Genomic DNA, 23,031 nt, shown 5'->3' on the forward strand with positions numbered 1-23,031 from the left:
GAAAGAGAAATACCATAGGAACTCACTTACATGTGGTATCTAAAACAAAGCAAAATAAAACCCGAAACAAAAAGCGAACTTGTAGATACAGAGAACAGGTTGGTGGTTGCCAGAGGTGGGGGTGGGGAGTGGGTGAAATGGGTGAAAGTGGTCAAAATAAATAAGTTCTTGGAATGTAATGTACAGCATGGTGACTATAGTTAATAGTACTGTAGTATATATTTGAAAGTTGCTGAGAGTAGATAAAAGACCTTATCACAGGAAAACTATAACTGTGCATGGTGATGAATGTTGACTTATAGTGATGTTCATTTCACTATGATCACGTATACATATGGAACCATTATGTTGTACACCTGAAACTAATATAATGTTATATCAGTCACATCTCAATTTAAAAACTGAAGAGAACTATATTCAGTATACTATGATAAACCATAATGGAAAAGAATATTAAAAAAATGTAAAAAAATGAAATAGCCTGCCTTAGAGTGTTGTTAAGAGTATTAAATGAATTAATATATGTAAAGCGCTTTTAAAGAATCATGCATTAGTGGGTACATGTGTTACAATTGATGAACTAGTATTGCTACATTGTTATTAACTAAAAGTCATTGTTTATACTAGGGCTCACTTTTTGTGTTGTATACTCTCTAAATGTAGCTGTCCCTACGGTGTCGCCCAGAATAGTTTAACTGCTCTCCTGTCCTCTTGAGGTTTATTTGTTGAAAAAAATGTCTTGTAGTTTTCCACATTCTTGCGTATTTAAATTTTTTTTTTCACATCGCCTCTCTCTGGTGTCATTTAATACACACCTCTGTCACTTGTAGGTTTGGTAAATTGGTAGCTGGATGAAGATTCTTGAACTGATTCAGGGTTGACTGTTTTGGCAAGAATACTTCATAGGTGGTGGGATTCTTCATGGTACTTTCATCAACAGGCAGGTATTGTCTTTCTGTGATGTTAGCAGCATTGATGACTGTTGCCCAGATCCGTTATATCACGAGGGGTAGCCTTGAGGTTTCCTGTTCTATTTTCTTTTACTGAGAAGTTCCTTTAGAAAGATTCAGAATATGGTGCCTATCCTCCAGGAGCCCACAGTCTAGAGCTGATAAAAGTAGATTGGAACAACAAAAAAGCTTTATTTTGTATGTATTCTCTAATTGCCCCTCCCCACAAGTGACATAGTCCCCAAATAGTAGCGCGTTTAACATACACATTCAAATATGTATATATATGTACATATTTGGTTTAAAACTGCTGAAGTAACAATGTAAACATGCAGCCCATTTCTTCCACTTAATTGAGGTTGCTCCTAGGTGAGACGCAGGTTTCTACATTCCCTTCGCATTACGCACATCTCTCTCAGTGTGATTCTCATGATTACATGTATGTACTTCTTCAGCATTATGGACCTAAACACAAGCCAATTGCTTCCTGTGGTGCCCGATCTGAAAAACAATATTCTGTTCCCAAACCAGCGGAAGATCAGACAACGTACACGGTCTTCAGGGGAGCGTAATTTTGCACATACACAATCTTTTGAATTTGCAAGTTGTATCATCAGTGTACCCGAGAGTTTGACTTCAATAAAGGACAAAGGTGCAGAAGCGGAAGGCATTGATTATTTTGGTATAAAGCCTTTACTTGCTGTGAGGTCCAGGTTTAATGATTTCTTTCTCTCTTCCCCTCCCTTCCTACTCTCCACTTTCCTTCTCCCCTCCCTCCTACCCTTCTTTTCTCTTTTGCAGTCTGCTGTTTTGTCGTGCACAAGCGGTGTCATGAGTTTGTCACTTTCTCCTGCCCAGGCGCTGACAAGGGCCCAGCCTCCGATGTAAGTAACGGGCACTGGTCACCTCTCTCTGTCCACAGTCAGTGCCTCCTTTTGCGTAACTGTGAGTATACAGAGACCAAAAACGTCAGGATGTCGTGGTCCTACAGCCTCTGTGATGATTTTCATTTTAATGGAAAAAAACCAAAACATTTTGAAAGGGGTGTGTGACTGCAAGAAACCAGTTAGTTCGCCTACTATGATTTTGCAAAAGGTCTTCATCTTTATGGCTGAGGCATGAGCGTGGGGGGCAGGGCTAAATTGTTACTGCTGTTGTAAAAAGGCAGTTAGAATGGTACCTTACAGTGTACCGTATGGCTCTTTGGTAGGGAATTCTTTATACTAGGGCCCAAGAATTAGGAAGAAGTGAGCTTATCCTGCTACCGTGTACCCCAAAGTATGATTACTGCTGGTGGGACAAAGGATGCTTCTGGGTAAAACTAGCAAATGATTTTTGTTTTGATCATTATGGATTTATTTTAATATGGATTGGAAAGTGTGTCTAGTGGTGGTTTTGTGTTTATAGTGCGGAATATGAAATTTCCTACCTAGGTAAAGGTATTTAGGTTAAACAAAAGATAAATTGACTCAAGGGAAATATTGGGTGAATGACAGCATGAGGGCTATAAGGATGTGGCAAAAGTCTTGCTACAAGTTTATCTAAAGTTTGGGGTACCGTGTGGATTGCCTACCCAACAGCCATTCCTAGCCCCCACCTTTTCTTTCTGGCAGAGGCCACCCCTCATGCTAAAAGCTGAAGATGCCTGATACTCTCTTTCCCAGGCTCCCTCGTAGCTAGCGAGTGGGCATGTGACCCGATTCTGCTTGCGGGGATCCACGGGGAAGGCTAGGCAGGGCTTCTAGGAAAGACATTCCTTTCTGATAAGGGAAGACATTCCTTTCTTTGCTCTGTTGGACATTATTGTGTGCGAATATAGTGCACAGAGTTGTGGCAACCGTTTGGGTCAATGGCGGAGACGTGGCTGACATCCTGAACGTGGCAGAGTGGAAGAGTTGAAGGGACCTGGGTCATTGATGACACTGGAGAGCTGCTGAGCCAGCTTATGCCCCCAGACTGCGTATGTGAGATAAGAAGTGCCTCTTATTTGTAAAGTCTCTTTGTTTGGGGTATTCTGTCTTGGACTTTCCACCATGTACACTCTGCCTTCGGCCCAGTCATGAACTGATTTCAGCGTGCCCTCTGTGCAGCTGTCACCCCTAATTCTCTTATTTTGTTCCTGCTTTGGGCCACCTTCCTGGAATTTTCCCCATTGGCTTTGTCTCCCACTAGTCCTGTCCTGGTCCCTTAGACTTGACAGGTGACCTGAGCTTGCCCGAAGTGGGTGGTGACCACCTTCTGTTATTGCATATGTTCTTGCCGGCCTTCTGTAAGGGGTCATCTGCCATTTTGCTGCTATTCAGGAACATGCCATGCACATTCTAGAGCTTATACTGCAGTTGCTTTGCTTAGAGACTGTGGTACTTGGGTTTAAGAACTCCAGGCAACAGAGAACAATCAAAGCCCTCACAGGCCTGTTTGCAGAGATGGAGATGGGACCATTTTTCATGTTCTCTCAGATCACACTCCCTGACTCTTTTAGTGCAGTTCCTTCTCTTGCCCCCAGGAAAGCAGGCAGGGAAGTTTGCACGGGGAGGGGGTGGAGGGGGCAGCCTGGTTCCATTATGCAGCTCTGAACGTTCATGCAGACTGAGGCTTGATACTCAAGGAGCAGCCAGGAGGATGGTGTTTCTCCCATCCTCTGTCTTTATTCATTGGCTTTTTATGTTGCCTAAGATAGAAAGAGCTCAAACTGTTTTATGTGAAAAGGGAAATTTTGATCCCTGAAACTGAAAAGCCCAAGGGTGGCCTGGCTTCAGACACAGTGAATCAAGGTGCTGGAATGAGGTCTTCAGGAGTCTCTTTCTCCGTTTCTTGGCTCAGCTTTCCTCTCTCCTGGTTTCTGTTTCAAGAAGGTTTTTCTCCTATGGGAGCATGATGGCTGTGGTACCTTTAGTCTTTTTTTCTTTTTTAAGCTCCTTATTGGAGTATAATTGCTTTACACTGTTGTGTCAGTTTCTGCTGTACAACAACGTGAATCAGCTGTATTTATACATATATCCCCATATCCCCTCCATCCTGTGACTCCCTCCCACCCTCCCTATCCCAGCCCTCTAAGTCATCACCCACCATCGCGTTGATCTCCCTGTGTTATGCAGCAGCTTCCCACTAGCTAGCTATCTTACATTTGGTAGTGTCTATATGTCAATGCTACTCTCTTACTTCGTCCCAGCTTCCCCTTCGCTCCCCACCCCGTGTCCTCAAGTCCGTTCTCTACATCTGCATCTTTAATCTTGACCCGTCACTGCTGTTAATGTCTCATCAGTGCTGCAGTTCCAGTGACGAGAGCTAAAGTCTCGTTGGACCCTGGGTCATATGTAACCACAAGGATGGTTATGCTGATTGGCAGGCTTGGTTATGTGCTCACTCCTGGCGAGGGGCCTGGTGTGCCCACTCCATAATTTGAGAATGGGGGAGAGAGGTGGTCCCTCAGAGGAAAACTGGAGACGCAGTAGTGGGTACTGGTTAAAATCATAGGCTATGGATGGAGCCAGCATTTCTAGGCTCAGATATGTGTGACCTTGGGCAGAGGAGTTAAATCCCTTTGTGTTTTAGATGCCTCAGTTGGAAATGAATAAAATTATAATCTCTACTTTATAACCTTGCTATGAGTGTCCAGTGTGTACACATAGGATGGTGTCTGGTACACACGTGAGGATTAATGACAGTAATAATGGGTGACAGTGAATACCTGCTGGGCAGACAGCAAGGACAGATGTCTACCAAGTACATCTGAAGAATGAATGGGTCCTCTGCCTGCCACCTGGCAGTCATCCTTCCTAGGAGTGTGTAGGTGCCATAAGTTGTAGGAGACCCTGCTCTGTGTGAATGGAGTTGTGCAGCCATTCATCGTCTTGGGCGTGGGGAGAGCAGGCTGTACCGCCTGCAGCCAGCTTGCATAGGATTTGGCAGCCTACCTGAAATGATTCGATCTCTGGACACAGTTCCAAGAAGGCTACTTGGCACTGAGGATGGTGAATTGGCCTAGATGCTTGAACTGGCTTGACTCGGTTCATTGACCTTTTCCTGTCCATGGTTGGAGACATGATTAAAGATCTGGCCACACCTGCTTGCCAACCTGGCTAGGCTCTCTGAGGCTCATGCTGGTATGGAGGGGAGCCCTCCTCCTGTGTGACCTTGGAGAAGCTGGTAGGCCGCAGGCTCATGGAGTAGAAAAGTCACAGTCTCCACCCGAGAACAAGGAATGTGCTAGGTTTTGTCCTCTACCCTCTGCGATTCCAAGTCCTGTTTGAGCCAGGGAATATTCTGGATATTAGTAGATCTTTGTGTGGTTGGCATCCTTCTAGGTCTCCATCATGGCATATTAGGTTACCTGAGGGAGTTTTATGAATGAGGCTCTGTCCCAGGGAACCCAGTGACTGACCCAGCCATTCAGTGCCAATGGGAATAGACAGTACACATGGGCACCCACCACTGGGGAAACTGAAAACATGGCAGAGTTCCTGGGTGGTACTTCTGGTCCTCTATAGGCATCCTCCTCGTTCTTGGTCTCATCTGGCTGAGACCACAGCGCTCAATCCTGCTATCTCTTGGACCTCTCAGGGGCACGAAGTCTTTGGTACCACCGTAAGCATTACATATGGACATTACAGTTACCCAGCACTTAGAATACTGACCACATACACAGTGTCCTGAGAGATCTCGGAACAAGAAAGAGAGGACTTGTCTCTGAGGGCAGGGGCGAGGATGAGTCAAAAGAGGTACATGCCCTGGGCACAAAAATTAAGGGAGCCTTGCTTGTGTCTGTGAATCTCTGGTGGCTGGATGAGCTAGGATGGCCCCATTCACATGACTGGCAGTGAGCAGGTCGTTGGCCTGGGTGCCGTGGTTCTCCTCCACATGGCCTCTCATCCGTCAGCTGGCCAGCTCTGGCTTGTTCACATGGTGGTTTCAGGGTCCCAAGAAGAGCAAGAGAGTACGTCCCAGTGCATCAGTGCTTTTTCAGCCTGTGCATCATGTTTGATAATGTCCCACTGGATCAAGTAGTCTCATGGCCAAGCCCAAATTCAAGTGATAAAGAAATCGACTTCACTCCTCATGGGAGGGGAAGAATCTCTGGTCAAGCTGCTGCAGATCCTGTTGATCCAGGGGGCCGCTGTAGAACAGAATGCCTGGAAGCCATCAGGCTGGATTTCATAAAAGACCTGCGGTCTCACTGTGGTTCAGAGAGTCACAGATGGCTTCCATAGGAGAACAGACCTCATGTGCTCCCTGCCCCAGGTCCTTGGCTGACTTAGCCCCTCCAGCTACAGTGGGAAGTTGGGCAGTTTATGAATCAGGCCCAGAGACAATGGTGGTTCAGAGTGTGGATTCTGAAGTCAGTGTGGACTCTGAGTTCAGGTCCTGACTCTGCCAGTTACTCATGAGGTGACTTGGGTGTGTCCTTTCCCATCTCTTGTGGCTCAGTTTCCTTATCCATAAACTGGGATGTTAGTACCAATCACATAGGTTTGTTATACTAACTTAAAAAAAAATCCCTAAAATGAAAAAGAGTTAACTACAACCACAACAAAAGGATTAACTGCAGATGGATTAAAGAGCCATTGCGTGAAAGTGGCTGTCATGGGACTTCCCTGGTGGCGCAGTGGTTGAGAATCCGCCTGCCAATGCAGGGGACACGGGTTCAATCCCTGCTCCAGGAAGATCCTACATGCCTCGGAGCAACTAAGCCCGTGTGCCACAACTACTGAGCATGTGCTCTAGAGCCCGTGAGCCGCAACTGCTGAGCCTGTGTGCTGCAACTACTGAAGCCCCCGTGCCTATAGCCCATGCTCCACAACAAGAGAAGCCACTGCACTGAGAAGCCCACGCACCACAATGAAGAGTAGCCCCCGCTCACTGCAGCTAGAGAAAGCCTGAGTGTGGCAACAAAGACCCAATGCAGCCATAAATCAATCAATCAATAAATAAACAAATAAATAAATAAATAAAAAGAAAGTGCTTGTCATGTCATAAGCCTTTGGTGCAGGTAGCTGAGGGCATTTCCATTGCTCCACTCATCTCCCTAATCACAGATGTATTGATTATTCTTTCCATTCCTCCTCCTAGGCCATGCCCTCGTGTTTCCATTTCCATTACTTTACATGAAACCTCAGATTCTGTGGTGCAATGCTGAGAAAAGAACCTAGACTCTGAAGCCAGAAAACCTTGGTGTTAAAATCCAGTGCTGACATTTACAGCTTCTTTGATCTTGGTAAAATAAGTTCAGTTCCATGACCCTTAGTTTATATCTTTAAAATGGGCAAAATAATACATAAATCATAGTCTTTTGGTGAGTATTCAATGAGAGACTGCTTGAACCACATCCAGAATAGTGTCTGGCACAAAGGAGGCACTGGGTAAATGGTTTCTAAATTATTATTAATCCCTGGAGGAGCCTCTCCTACTCAAGAAGGGGTGCAGGTTACACTCCAACCTGCCAAGGAATAATAGGTAATAATAATAGCTAACTTTGTTGAGCAGAGGCTCTGTGCCAGGCAGTACAAAAGTACAAAAGGACTCTTTAGCTGGTTTGTCTGAAGATAATTTCTTCAACATTTTATGGTTTTAGAAATAATAATTTCTTATCATTCATAGTCAGGGTACTAAATAAAACACATTGTTCCTCCCTGTCCCCTCCTGATCCCATCACTAAATCAGTCAGTGAAAGACACAGGCAATAATGTTGAGTGTATCCTTTTGTGTTTCTTAATCAAGTCTTACTTTATGAAGAAATATATTAAAAATGATAAATCATGTATTAGATGTTGAAGACAATAAAAAGGAAATAAAAGAAAATTTAAAAAGAATATATTATAGTTATATACTAAAAAGAATATGCATATAAATGCTAATGGGTTTGAAAATGTGGTTGAAATGGATGATTTTCTAGGAAGTTTTAAATTGTCAATTTTGTCTCAAGAAGAAATTGAAAACCATAATAGGCGAATAATCAAGAGAGAAATGAGAACATTGCCCAAGAAGCTTTTGTCCTCCCAAAGCTCCAGAATAATAGGCTTCATGGGTAAATTATTTTAAACTTTAGAAGAATGAAGGATTTCTCTTCATTTTATTTTATTTTGATTTTCATAAGAGTGAGGCTGCTGTCTTAAAATATCTTTTTTTGACATGCTTTACTTTTTTTATTGAAGTGTAGTTGATGTACAATATTATGTAAGTTACAGGTGTACAATATAGAGCTTCACAATTTTAAAGGTTATATTCCATTTATAGTTATTATAAAATATTGGCTATAGTCCCTGTGTCATACAATATATCCTTGTAGCTTATTTTATACCTAATCTGTTCATTTTAAACTGTATCAAGTTACAGAGAAAAAGTAAACCTGCACAATTAAGAAAAAGTGAAAGTGAGATAAATTCAACTCAAATCAGCACTAGGAAGAGAGATTGACTCATGGGAAGGACATTAAAAAGGATTAAGAGCTTCATGGACAAGGGGCTTAAACACTGGAATTGAGGATCCGATACTTGCAAGATGCTTCCTCATTATCAGCTGTATCAGTTAGCTTTGCTTTGTAACAAACTGTCCCCAAATCTAGTGGCTTAAAACAACAATCATTTATCATTTCTCATGATTCTGTGGGGCTGCTTGGGTCATTCTTCTGGTCTGGGTCTATTCAGCTGATCACTGCTGGGCTGTCTCATGTGTTGGTCAGCTAGTGACTCGGCTGGTGCTGGCTCACCTAGGATAGCGTCAGGAACATAACTGACGCTCGGCAGCCTGTTGGCTGGGACACTTCATTCCTCCTCCAGGTGGTCTCTTGTCCTCCATTAGGCAAATTTAGGCTCATCCACACACTGGTCTCAGGGTTCCAAGCACAGCAAGAGAGGGAAATCTCCAAAGCACAGATGTTCTTCAAGCTTTTATTTGTGTCACAGTGATTATGGCCAAGACCAGAGTCAGGGGTGGAAGAATAGACTTCACCTCTGGATGGGAGGGGCTGCAAAGTCACACTGCAGAGATGCATATATGAAGGGGGGATTTGTGGCCATTTTGCAGTCTACCACACTAGCCCACACCTGCTGTACCATCTCATTTGTCCTTCCAAATCCTCTCTGCTTTCTCCCTGAGAGACTGACTTATAAGGGCTGCATCAGTTGGAGTTCCCTTACCCTCTGACTTCTGGTTGGACTCAAGGGGAGGGATGGATAGGAGATTGGAGGGTGAGCCTAGGGTATTTATCGTGAGGTCTTCTTGGCTTTACCCTTTGAAGGTCATTGCTCCTCTAAAGGCAGTCACTTCTGTGCAGTTCTTTCCTTTGGGGTTCCAGGAGCTACTTTCTTCTCTTGTCCCTTTGCTCTCACTGGCTCCCAGTTACTGCACTCTCCCTCATAGTTTCTCAACACCATGCCCACAGCTTTCTAAGTAGTCCTTTTATAAAACCCACCTTAAACTCTCTTAATTCGAATATACCATTTGTTTCCTGCTGGGACCCTGACTGATTTGTCCTTGCTTCATTTGATTTTACTGTAGACAGGACATCTGTTAATGTGTCTATCAACTTGGTTGTAGTCGACCCCAGGGAAAGATGGAAGCCCTAGTGAAAGAAGTGGCCTTCTTTCTTCCTGCATTCATAATCAGTCTCAGGGAAGGGTTCTGATTGGTTGGTCCTCAGTTGTTAGGGGAACGAACTCTTACAGTTTATCAGACCTGAATCATGTGGCATGCCTATGACTCAGAGAGCATTGTACGTGATAAAAAGAGGGCTGAGAAAATCAATAGCTGCCACAGTTCATTATTCTAAGCTAGCTTGACCATGGTAACCAGCATAACCCAATACAGTTGGCATAAAAAACTAAACGATAGTAAACTTAGAGTCTAAATGTAAAGATCCTAAATAAAATATTTAATACTGATTCTTGGCATAGATGTATTGGTTCAAGTAGACATTTTTTAATGTGAAAAAAACAATCTAGAGATAAAAATAACAAAGAAAATTTTGGTCAGTATAACAAAATAGAAGAACAAAGATAAAAATTAGCCAGCAAGGAACTGTGAAATTTAGAAGGTATAAATTTCAGTTTTATCAGTTACCTAACCCAATGTAAATGGATTGAAATTCTCTACTAAAAGGCAAAGACTATCAGACTGGATAAACGTACACTTCTCGGCATTGTACAAGAGAAACTTTTTAGATTAAAAATAAAAGGGGCAAAGGTATACCCCCAACGCACACATATATATAGAACATGGCCTTAATAATAATATCAAAAGAAATAGGGCTCAAAATAAAAAGCATAAACAGGAGGAAGAGGGGGAAGTGCACTCTAGTATATTACAAGTGAGTGTTGAAATTAGTATAATCTTTCTCAAGAGAAAATTACCAATATGTATCAAAAGCCTTAATGACCCTTTTGGCCTAAGAATTTTTAGTTTTTAGAAATTTTTTTTTGATGTGGACCATTTTTAAAGTCTTTATTGAATTTGTTACAATATTTTTTCATTATTTTATTTAATTTTTAAAGAACTTTTATTGAGATACAATTGACATACAATAAAGTGCATATATTTAAAGTGTACATTTTTTTTCTTATTAGTAATGTATATATGGCAATCCCAATTTCCCAATTCATCCCCCCTCCAATGCCCCCCCCCCCCCCACTTTCCCCACTTGGTGTCCATACGTTTATTCTCTACATCTGTGTCTCTGTTTCTGCCTTGCAAACCAGTTGATTTGTACCATTTTATGTATTCTGCACATATGTGTTAATATACGATATTTGTTTTTCTGACTCACTTCACTCTGTATGACAGTCTCTAGGTCCATCCATGTCTCTACAGTTGTCCCAATTTCGTTCCTTTTTACAGCTGAGTAATATTCCATTGTATATATGTACCACATCTTCTTTATCCATTCATCTGTTGATGGACATTTAGGTTGCTTCTGTGTCCTGGGAATTTGTTACAAATTGCTTCCATTTTATGTTTTGGTTTTTTGGTGGAGAGGCATGTGGGATCTTAGCTCCTGGACCAGGAATCGAACCCACAGCCCCTGAATGGGAAAGTGAAGTCTTAACCACTGGACCGCCAGGGAAGTCCCTGGCCTAAGAATTTTTGCTAAGGAATTATTTAAGGGTATGTGTATATATTTAGCTAAAGTGATATTCATTGCATCAGTACCTATATTAACAAAAAATTGGAAACAACCTGAATGGCTGGCAATTAGGGTTTATGTAGCTAAAACATATCCATAGGATGGGATGCTTTGCAGTGATTAAAATGTCACAATATCTGGGTGCAGGAAATGTTCTGTCTTGATTGGGATGGTACCTAGACAGATGCACACATTTTTCAAAACTCATGAAACTGTATGCTTAAAAATCTGTACAGTATGTCAATCATACTTCAATTAAAAGTCACAGGGATTCAAATGTTATTGGCATGGTCAATTATGAATGAAGAAAGCAGACAACAAAGCACAGGTATGGTATGATATACACGCATGTCAAAACACAAGACCACATTTCCTAAACACATTTTGGTGGCCACTTGTCAGTTCTGCTCAATATCTTATTCCAAACTGTTGCCTGCAGAACTCTGAAGATCACTTTGGGAATTTTTGTAACTATTTTCTACGATCTTGTTTTTGGTGCCTCTTCACCTCCAGCATGGACTCAGGCTTCCCACTTAATTCGGTTAAAATCAAACCTGAGTGAAGGCTTGGGTATAACTGAAAGCAATTATAATTGCTTTTAGATGTGGTCACTTTTAAGATATTCCATCAGCTGGGAGCCGGCTTCTTCCCCTAAATGGGACTCTTCAGGTGCTTCTGGTAAGATGCTGGCCCCTGTTGGCGAATTCACCTTTGGTCCCAGAGGAGGGAAGTCCTGGCTCTGCCCATCCGAGGCCCCGCTCATTTCCTGCCTCAACACTAGTGGCAGTAGGACATCCCTGTCTTCAGAGGAAGGGCCCATCTCCTCTTACATGGCGTTGTCTGGTCTCCTTGGCTCAGATAAAGCAGCATAACGATCAACTGCACTTTTCTCAAAGCCTGAGTTGTTTAGTCTTACGTAACCCCAAGTGGGCACATCCCACAGTTCAGTTCTGATGATGCTCCAAGGCTGTCCGGCTCCATCCAGGAGATGAGGCAACAGTTAGGGCTGAACATCCCTCTTGGCATCAGGGTAAGATCTCATCATCACCTGAGAGCAAAACTCATCCCTATCTCTCAAAGAGAAATAGTATCAGGGGCAATTCAGCCTAATCAGTACACACACACACACACACACACACACACACACGTTCTCTCTCTCTCTCATTTATCTATTACCTATCAAAATCTGGCAGTGTACCAGGACTATTATTTATTACTTAACACTGCAGTCTGTAACTTCTACGTTCACGACAAAAGTGCTCAATAACCAGGGTGTATGTTCCAAAGGGCAGAAGAACGCCTTACAAGGGGGCTGGATGCACTCTGAGGGTTGGCCTGTCTAGCTCAAAGGCTAGGCTGTCATTAAACATTTAAAGAGCTATTGTATAGATTTTTGGTATAGCCTCGAAGGACAGAATCAGGACTGAGGACCATCTGTGTAGGCTAAGGAAGAACAGCCCAAACTGACGGACTGATTCCTGTACACGGGTATTAACTCCTTGTCCCGGTAGAGCAAAGACCAGTTGTCATGGATGCTGTGGAGGGGTTATCTGTGGTTGGTGTGGATTTCTCCCACGTTGGTGGTGTTTTTTTTTTTTACTAGTTAGTGTTGTTTGGTTGCATGCAACAGAAACCACCTTGAGTTGGCTTACGTTATAAAGGAATTTATTGAAAAGGATGTAATGTTCTTCAAAGAAGTGGAAGAAACCTTCCTCAACAACCAGACCAGTTATATCTGATTTTGGTTCTTGTGTTGCTTTGGCCCTAAATTCAGATTCCAGAAGGAGAGACATCGTTTGGTGAAGCTTAAGTTACCTAACCAGCCCTTAGCTGGGCCTTTAAAGTGTTCCCTCTTTAGGGAACTAAATTCAGTGACTAAATATAGTGGGGGTGGGATGGTTTTTTGAAGGAGAATTGAGGCACTGCTGCCCTAAAAAGGAGGCAGAGATGTTTGCAGACCCAAGCAATACATGTCCACTGCCATTTCTAAATGCTACTTTGCAGAACACAGACAGGTTGAATGCGTAAGGATTATTTGGGTAGCCTGCTAAAAACAGACCTCACCTGAAGAGACACAGACAAGGGTCTGGGAAATCTGTGTTTTGAAGTCCTTTGGGTAATTCTGCTGGAGAGCCAAGTTTGGAAACCAACAAAAGGTCCTATCGTAGGGTGATTCCGAAACCAGAATGTTGGGGTTTGAATTCCAGGTTTGCTACTAACCAACAGAATGATTTTGGGCTGGTTACCTAACCTCTCTGCCTCAGTTTCCTCATCTCTAAGAAGAGGAAGAAAAGCACCCTCCTAACCGGGTTCAGGTGAGGATTAAATGAGGTATTTCATGTTAAGGACTTCTCACCATGCCTGGCACACAGCAAGTGCTAATTAATATTGTTACCACCAATGGTCCTTTCAGGTCTTAGCGTGTAAGTTTCAAAAGTCTATCCTTATTTTTGGCATGGCGTGCATCTGTCTTGCTTGTCACCAAATGGAAATATGAAGGCACCTTCCATGGGCTGGTCAAAGGAAAACATTAATAGAAATGACGGGTAACGTGGTAAAATGCAATTCTTTTGACTGTGAAATGAATTCTGCCCGATTCTTCTGCTCGCACTTGCCATGTGCCTCTGACAGCACCCGCAATGCAGAACCCACATGTAAAGGTCAGGGTGAATCGCTTCTCCACAGCCCTCTGTCCCTCCCTGTCACAAAGACACAGAGCTTCACGTGGTGGAGGAGGAAGCAGATGCACAGTGTGCAGCTTCTGGAGATGGAAACCAGCTGTCTCTCCTGCGCACAAAGAGGAGAGCTGCTGGGACGAAATGAGGCGGGGCTGTCCTGTCTTACGAATTATTTTGGCTTCTCCTGGTTGGGGGGAGCGGGACCAGCCTCAGAGCCTGAGAAAGACAATTTCCCTGAAGACCTCAGTCTGTGGAGGCTGCAGACTTAGGGGAAATAGAGAAATCAAAGGCAGATGACCCTGGAGAGAGGCAGCCTGGAGAGATGTGAACGGTGTTGGTTCTGGAGTCAGAAAGGCTCCCCTCCCAACTCCAGTGGTCTGGGATTCTAGGATGTCCAAATATTTTACTAAAGTAGTAATACCCAAGAGCCAGCATTCACAGATATGATTCTGTTTTAAGCACTTTACATGTTATATCTCTTTACTCTTCATTTCACTCTGCAAGGGGGCTACCGTTGTTATCCATCTCGTCTTACTGATAAGGAAACTGAGGCACTCAGAGACAGAGGGACTTGCCCAGGGTCCCATGACCAGTGAGTGGTTGAGCTGGGATTCACACCCAGGCAGTCCGGCCCAGGCCTGTGTTCTTACTCAGCACCCCAAACTGCTTCGTTACTGCAACCCTGTTCACCTGGAAAATCTAACCAAAGCAGACAAACCCTTTTCTGTAAGAACTGCCGTCCCAGATCTGTGCCCCCAGAGGATGTCTGGTCCCATGGCCCCAGCTCCACTGGGTCCAGATACGCGTGGACATCTGCCCCAAACCCGGCCAGTCAGACTCCCTCTTCTAAGAATTTAGAATTTGGGTTCAAATGTGCTGCTTTTAGACTGGGCTGCTCACATCGTTTTACAAACTGTTGATTGTACTTGAAGTGTCCATCTTGATGAATCCTCACACAGCAAACATTTCTCTTTAACCAGAACCCTAGAAGCCCTCTGTGCTTCCTTGTAATCCCTGCACCACCAGCCCCTTCCATCAAGGTAACAACTACCCAGGCCAACAGCCCTTTGCTTGCTTTATTTTATTGAACTATTTTATCGTATTGTATTGTGGAAAGAACGCTTAACATGAGATCTACCCTCTTAACCCACTTTTAAGTGTATGATACAGTATCGTTGATTGTAGACACAGTGTTGTATAGCTCTCTAGAGCTCACTCATTTTTTTTTTTTAATTTTTTTTTTTTTTCTTTTGGCCACGCTGCAAGGCATGCAGGATTGTAATTCCCTGACCAGGGATCGAACCTGTGCCCCCTGCAGTAGAAGCACAGAGTACTAACCACTGGACCTCCTGGGAAATCCTTAGAGCTGACTCATCTTATCTGAACTTGATGCCCATTGATTTGTAATTCCCCATTTCCCCCTCCCCAGCTTCCAGCAACCATCATCCCACTCTTTGATTCTATGACTATGACTATTTTAGTTACCTCATATGATTGAAATTATGCAATATTTGTCTTTCTGTGTCTGACTTATTTCACTTGACATAATGTCCCCAAAGTTCATCCATGTTGTCCCATGTTGCAGAATTTCCTTCTTTTTTAAGCCTGAATGATAGTCATTGTGTATATATCATGTTTTCTTTATCCATTCATCTGTTGGTGGACATTTAGGTTGTTTCCTCACCGTTGTGAGTAATGCTGCAGTGAACATAGGAGTGCTAAAGCCTCTCTAAGATCGTGATTTCAATTATTTTGGATGAATACCCAGAAGCAGGATTGCTGGATCATATAGTAGTTCTATTTTTTACTTTTTGAGGAACCTCCAAATGGGCTAAGGACTTGGGTAGACCTTTGTCCAAAGACATACAAGTGGACAGCATACAAGTGTACATGAAAAAAATGCTCAGTAATCATCAGGAAATGCAAATCAAACCCACAGTGAGACCTCACACCTGGCAGGCTGGTATTATCAAAACAAACTCCAGTAACAAATGTTGGTGAGGATGTGGAGAGACCCTTGCTCACTCTTAGTGGGAATGCAAAACAGTGCAGCCACTACAGAAAAGAGAGTGTCTGCTTTGAACTCTATACAAATGGAATTATACAGGAGACCCTCCCTTGTGTCTGGCTGCTTTCCTCTACGTTCTGTTTGTGAACACGTGACTTGGAAGGGTGCACAGCTTTCCATTTATCAGGATGTCCAACTTTAAAGCCAGCCAGGACCGGGCAGTAAAAGAGACAGATGTATAACAGGGAGGGTCCATCTGGGGGGTGTGTGTGTGCATGCTGTCCAAAAGGGGCAGCCGTTACTCAGATTAATTTTTTAAAAAGTTTCCTGTTCTTTAAAGGACCGAGATCCAGCTTTTCCAGTTTTTCAAGAGAGCTCTGAATCCCCCAAGTGTGGGTGCTGACAAATAATTTGTGAGAATTACACGTGTGGTGTATTTTAAAAATATTTTTGGACTGGGTTCATTCTGTGGGCCACCAGTTTGTAACCTCTGTAGGTGGGAACCGTCAGTGGAAGGTCATGTCCCCATCCCCCCCTCCGCCCCCCCCACCCCCCGCCAGTGAAGGGTGAAGGGAAAATATAGATTAGTTAAATCAGCCTTCTTTGGCGGGGGGTTGGGGGGGTGGGGGTGGTATGGAGGGAGCAACAGTCCAAGGCAGGGAGCTTCAGAAGTGTGCAGAGGGCCCTTGTCCCTGGCCATGCGATTGAACTTTATCTTATTTATTTATTTATTTATTTTACTATCTTAATTTATTTCATCATCGTAGTATGCATTTTAATTGACACAGAAATTGTTTAAGAGTTCATTTTTGAAGAATGCTGCATTCATAAAAAACAGTCATGTGGGAAATGCATGATAGCTTAAGTAAAGGACCTATTCTATATGCATATTTCTATGTATACATAGCTTGTCCTCAATACATATATATGTAATTAGCAATTAATAACTAATACTGAAATGCAAGTTCCATGGGAGCAGGGATTTTTGTCTTTTTTTGTTGATAGATGTATACCAAGCTCTTAGAAGAGTAACTAGCACATAGTAGGTGTCAGTAAATGTTAAGAACAGGTGATACCCATGAAAAATATCCAGTTTCTCACCTAGAGCTTTATTTTTTAATTAAGTTTTTTTTTACTGGGGTATAGCTGCTTTACAATATTGCATTGGTGTATGCTGTACAGCCACGTGGATCTGCTAGTGGCGGGGGCACAGCCCTGGTTAGGAAGCAGCTGCTGCAGCGCCCCCTGCTGTCCCTGCGCTCTCGGTGTCCCGTGGGACCTGAAAGGGCTCTGGCAGCCACTTGCTTCTCTTGCAGTCTTTGAGGCGGTCATTCATCATTCCGCATGTTTTCCAAGTGCCTGCTGGTGCCAGGGACCGCGAGGTGAGGATTCAACTCGACTGTCTGTGTTTGCTCAGTTACCCCCCCACCCTCCATCAGACCTTGCCATTCTTAACTCCTTTAGGTAGGGAGAACCAGGCCAGGCTGCCCTTCCCTCAATTCAAGTCTCACCTTTTCTATATACTGAAATACATTTCAAGAGTTTTTGTCATTTACCTGGCACCTTTCCCTGACTTTGGGGCTGAAATAGATTCTCCTATTTTTAAACAGTTCTTTCTGGTGCTTTCCGTGGTAGTTTGGAGGTGAGGGCAGAGTGAAATGTTCAGGTTCAGGTTTCTGGTCTTGCTCGTTGATTAAAAGTAGGGACTCGAGCCAGTCTGCCTGGGTTCAAATCTTGGCTCTGCTACTTACTGGCCATGTGACTTTGGATGAGTCACTTAATCTCTCTGTGCCCCAGTTTCTCCATTTAAGATGAGGACAATAATCTACCTACTTTGTAGGGATGTTGTATGAAAGAATTTAGTTTATGCAAAGAGCTTAAAACAGTGCCTTGCATATTATGTAAGTGTTTGCTTGCCTCAGAATCTTGGACCTGTTTTTGCCTTCAAACTCAGCCTTTAGGTTCTGGCTCTGCTCCTTAATTCTGCATCTCAGCCCTTCATTGTGCAACTTTCTGTCTTTGATCCTCTTTATGCCTTTGTGGAGTAGAATCTCCAAAATTCTACTGAGCGTGGGTCAATTCTTGGGGCCTCTTCTGTGTTCCCAGACTTTCCCCACCCTCATATTCTCTCCATTGCCAACTCCTGTTGTACCTCCTAAATAATAACTACAGCTAACATTTACAGGCATACCTTGGAGATATTGTAGGTTAGATTCCGGACCACTGCCATAATGTGAATATCACACGGGATTTTTTGCTTTCCCACTGAATATGGAAGTTATGTTCACACTATACCGTATTCTGTTAAGTATGCACTAACATTATGTCTAAAAAACAATGTACATATCTTAATCTTAGAACATGTTATTGCTAAAAAAATGCTAACATCATGTGAGCCTTCAGTGAGTCATAATCTTTTTGCTGGTGGAGGGTTTGAAATATTGCGAGAATTACCAAAAGATGACACAGAGATGGGAAGTGAGCAAATGCTGCTGGAAAAATGGCACTAATAGACTTGCTTGATTCAGGGTTGCCACAAATCTTCAATTTGTAAGAAACACAATATTTTTGCGATGTAATAAAGCAAAGCGCAATAAAACAACATGTTCCTGTGTTAGCACCTATGGTTTGTCGGGTTCTGTTCTAAGTAATTTACATATACTAATCCATGGAGTCCTCACCCCATGAGAAAGATACTCTGTGTGCCCATTTTATAGAGGAGGAAGCTGAGGCAGAGAAGTTGTCTGACTTGCCAGGTCATGTGCCCAATACGCAGATTTGAACTTGGATTTGAACTTGGTCTGACTCTTGAGGCTGCTCTTCAAAACGATATGCGCCACCCAGTTCTCTCTCACCAAAGACAGGACCTTAGACCAGCTCCGCCCACCCTCCTTGGACCAGTAGCCTCTTGTCCTGATTCCCTGATTCCTCTGTGTCTCATCAGCCTGTCATTTCCATATTGCCGTAGAGTCATCTTTCCAAAAACTAGATGTGATCTGTCGTCATCCTTGCTGCAAACATGTCAATGGCTTCTCATTATTTTGGGAGCAAAGTTGATTCTCTGATGTGGCTTACAGGCAGGGTCCTCACACATCCTCCTTTGTCAAGCTTGCCCACGAGCATACCTGCTTAGGCTGTTGCATTGGAATCCCAAAGGATTGGTGCCGCCTGCCGTTCCCGCCAATCTCACAAGAGTCCCTTTTGAAAGATTGAATGTATGGCTGCCCTACTTATAGGCCCTGCATGGCCTGCTGTGGCCCCATCCGTCCCTCTAGCCTCTTCCTGACCCCTCCCTTCTCACCCCCTGAGCTTCCTTCCTTCAGTCTCTTGTCCTCCCCAGTAGCTCTCCCTCCACTAGGCATTTGCATTGCTCTTCCCTCTGCCGGCTGCTTCTTGTCTCTTGTTCCCCTAGAGCTCAGTGAGTCTCAGGTCTGGTTGCATGTTTGAATCATCTGCAGAGCTTTATAACCCATTACTGCTGCCTGGGCCCGCGCAGATAAATGAAGTCAGAATTTCTGTTGACTCAAAGCCTCGCAGTTGATTTTAATGTGTGTTGAGGTTTAAAAACCCTGGTTGACTTGTACTTATCCTCTAGGCCCCAGCTTACCTCCTCAGGGAAGCCCTCGCTGACCTCCCTGACCAGGTCAGTTTCCTCTATTTTGCACTCTTACAGCCCTACCTACTTCTCCTTGCTGTCACACATCATAGGGTCACTTAACATTTATTTATAGGGTGACATAGAGCCTAGAATCTGGGTCTAAGTCACTAGCTGTGTGACCTTGAACAAGTTACTTGACTTCTCTGTGCCTCAGTTTTCTCCCTTGTAAAGTGGGGATAATAAACCTATTGTACAAGGTCAGTGAGGGTCAAATGAATTATTTATATGTAAAACTCAGAACCGTGTTTGGCATATGTTAGCTGTTACAGTAAGTCCCCTACACATGAGCCTTCAAGTTGTGAACTTTCAAAGATGCGCACATGCGCTCACGTGTCCAGTCACTAATTTAGTTCACGTGTCTGGCGTACATTGTCATCCTCTACTGGTGGTTATGCTTTTGTGTACTTTACTGTACAGTACTGTATAGAGTACAGTAGTACAGTATCTTTATTTCAAGCTCAGGATGTCTGGAAGCAAGTGTAAAAGCAGTGGTGAGAGACAAGAGGAAGAAAAAGTAATTGAAGAACCAAAGAGATTCACGAGGCAGGAAATGGCAAGGGGATTTTCTTTATTTGAGGAGGCACTGTTAGTTTTTGAGGCACAGGACCCCAGTGTAGAATGGTACACGAAGGTGGCAGTAGCCGTTCAGAATGCAGTCCAATGCTACTGTGTCATCTATGATGAGGAAAAAAGAGCTACTATCCAGACATCACTGGATCGTTTTTTTAGGAGGGTAGATAGAATTGAACCCAGCAAGGAACTGGAACCTGTGCCATCAGTGTCAGGCGTGAGTGAAATCGCAGCTCGCCCTCCATCTCCTGTTGCTGAAGACCCTTCAGCTCTACCACCTCCCACCTCCTCTCCCTCCTGCAGTCAGGAACTCTTCTTGCCTGTTCACTTGATAACAGCCCCTGTATGCCACTGCTGTACTGTACTACTGTACTTTTCAAGGTACTGTGCTGTAAGATTTAAAATGTTTTCTTTATTTCTTGTGTTTGTTTTTTATGTATTATTTGTGTGAAAAGTATTATAAACCTATTACAATACGGTAGTTATAGCCAATTGTGTTACTTGCTTAACTTTGTTGGACTTACGAGCAAGTTGAACTTAGAACACGCTCTTGGAATGGAACTCGTTCGTATGTAGGGGACTTACTGTACTCTAATAATAATAATAATAATAATAATAATAATATTAGTCATAGTAATAATTATCACCCCCCACTGGAATCTAGAAATCCTGGAAGGAGGGGAGGTGTCTGCTGTTGGATCACTTCCCACCTGGGACAGTGCATGGCACGTGAGAGCTCTTCAGTAACTGCTGAGCAGAGTGGTGTCCCAGTGACGTTCTTGGTGACAGGGTGACAGGTCGGCATGCACGGGATTCATCTTCCTCGGTTAGGTTCCTTGTCTCTATGGACCTAATGGTTTAGGACCCTTGCTTCTAGTGCCCACAGTTAGGATCTCTGGGATGAGAACCTACGTGGGCTTGTGTCCAGAGTCCCAGGTGCTGATGGTGGCCCAGCAGGCATTTGCTTCAGCAGTGTCCTGCATGTCCTCTCTACATAAGGGCTCTTTCTGCTCTTCTGAAATGCAGGCTTGGGGGTGCCGAGGGCTTCTGTGGCAGAGGGAGCTGTCAGGAAGCCGAGCATGGTGCTCTGAGCCCAGGAATCAAGCTGATAGCATCTTGCAAGTTGAGTAACCCCATGTCCTGGTCCTGCGTTTGGGCCACCCGCACTCGCCAAGGGGAGGGAGTGCCCCTCCCTCTGTTGGCTGATGGTGCTGTGGGGGGAGGAGGGGCAGCCAGGGGAGAGGATGGGTGTGTGTGTTTTGTGGCTGATGGAGAATTTATTTATAACGCAAGGGTGTGATCTGTGGCAGTGTGTCTGCTCCCTGAGAGGCTACTGTACCCTCTGAGCAGTGAATTCACAGGAAGAGGCGGGGCAGGGCTATGTGAACAGCCTGGATGGCAGAGAGTGTCAGAGCTTGCAGGGCCCCTGGGGAATACCTAGCTTAACCTCCTTGTTTTCTGAAGGGGGAACTGAGACCAGAGCCTGGAAGTGACTTGGCTGAGATCAGAGATGTAGTTTTTATTTTAAGCTGACACTGATCAAGTGCATACTACCTGCCAGTCACTGCTAAGCACAATATAATCATGATTTCGTGAACCCTCACAAATCTGGAAAGCAGAGCATTTATTTATTTATTGTATTCCACACACAGAATGTTTACTAAGTGCCAGGCACTGAGCTGAGCTTTTTACAAATATCAACTCATTAAAATCTCATAATCCTATGAGGATTTAGTGCTATTATTATTGTTTCTACTTTAAAAACGAGGAGACGGGAGCACAAAGATGTTAGGTAACCTGCTCCAAGTCACACAGGAAGTCATAGAGCTTGGGATTCAATCCAGGCAGCCCAGCCTTGCAGTGCATGCTACCCTGCTGTAGTGTCTCCCCATTTTACAGGTGAGAAAGTCGAGGCTCATATACCTTAGGGAACTTGCTGCAGAGCCACGTGACTGGGAAGCAACAGAGCTGGGACTGAATTTGGACCATCTACCTGTAGAGTCTGACTCACAAGCTCTCTGCTGAATCCCCTCTCGTGGGAGCTGGGGTCTCACGGCTGAGGGGTCCGAGCTGAGGACAGGGGATGGCGGCTGAGGCAGAGCCTGGAGCCAAGCAGGGGACGGTGGGGTGGGTCAGCCGGGTCTGCCTGGGTTGAAGCAGGGCGCCTGCAGCTGAACAGTTCCCCCCCCGGGGTGCAGAGCCCCCAGCCAGGGGCCTTCAGTCCAGGTTACACCCTCCATCCTTCAGATCTTAGCTCAAACTTCACTTCCTCAAGGAAGCCTCCCAGACCTCTCTGATGGTGCAATCCACTATACACTCTCTAAGCACCGCGAGCTTTTCCAGCACAGCAGTCGGGAGTGTACATTTGTTTGTGCTTTCTTACCACTCCTCCCAGCTAGGCTGGGGGCCCATGAAGGCAGACCCTGGCTTTGATTTTGCTCATTCAGCACCTGACACATGCAAGGCACTTGACACATGTTTGGTGAATAAGTGGATAAATTAATTGCTTATTGTTTTTGTGGAGGAAATTGGTGCCAGAAATCAAGACTGAAGTCCAAGAGGTGAGAACATAAATGGAGTTTCTTGGGAAAAGCTACAATGAGATAGACATAGGGATGTCCTAGCCAGCAATAATTAATAATTCATCCTAGTAGCCAGTATTGATTGAGTGTCTGCTCTGTGTCAGGCAGCTCTTACAGTTTAAGTAATTCAGCCCCCATAACAATCCCAGGAAGTAACTGTCATGACTGTCCCCGATTAACAGATGAGGAAACTGAAGTATGGAGGGTATAGCCAAGGGACACAGCTAGTAAGTGGTGGAGCTGGCTTTAATCCTGGCAACCTGACTTGGAGCCTCACCTTTTATTTTATTTTAGTTTTTAATTTTTTGGCCACAGCGCACGGCGTGCAGGATCTTAGTTCCTGATCAGGGATGGAACCCGTGCCCCCTGCAGTGAAAGTGCAGAGTCTTAACCACTGGACCACCAGGGAAGTCTCTGGAGCCTCACCTTTTAAATACCCCACTAAACCTCCTCTTCATGGTGAACTGC

At 44.1% G+C, this 23,031-nt stretch overlaps 1 protein-coding gene across 2 annotated transcripts in view; it reads left to right on the forward strand.

Moving 5' to 3' along the window:
- Nucleotides 1-23,031, forward strand: part of PRKCB (protein kinase C beta) — a 327,182-nt gene that overhangs the window by 132,593 nt on the left and 171,558 nt on the right. For both annotated transcript variants that reach the window (XM_057749139.1, XM_057749140.1), the window contains exon 3: nt 1,752-1,834. In XM_057749139.1, coding sequence (XP_057605122.1) covers nt 1,752-1,834 — 83 coding nt within the window. The remainder of the gene's footprint in view (nt 1-1,751; nt 1,835-23,031) is intronic.

This window comes from Hippopotamus amphibius, chromosome 9 (assembly GCF_030028045.1).
Source record: "Hippopotamus amphibius kiboko isolate mHipAmp2 chromosome 9, mHipAmp2.hap2, whole genome shotgun sequence".
NCBI classification, from domain to species: domain Eukaryota; kingdom Metazoa; phylum Chordata; class Mammalia; order Artiodactyla; family Hippopotamidae; genus Hippopotamus; species Hippopotamus amphibius.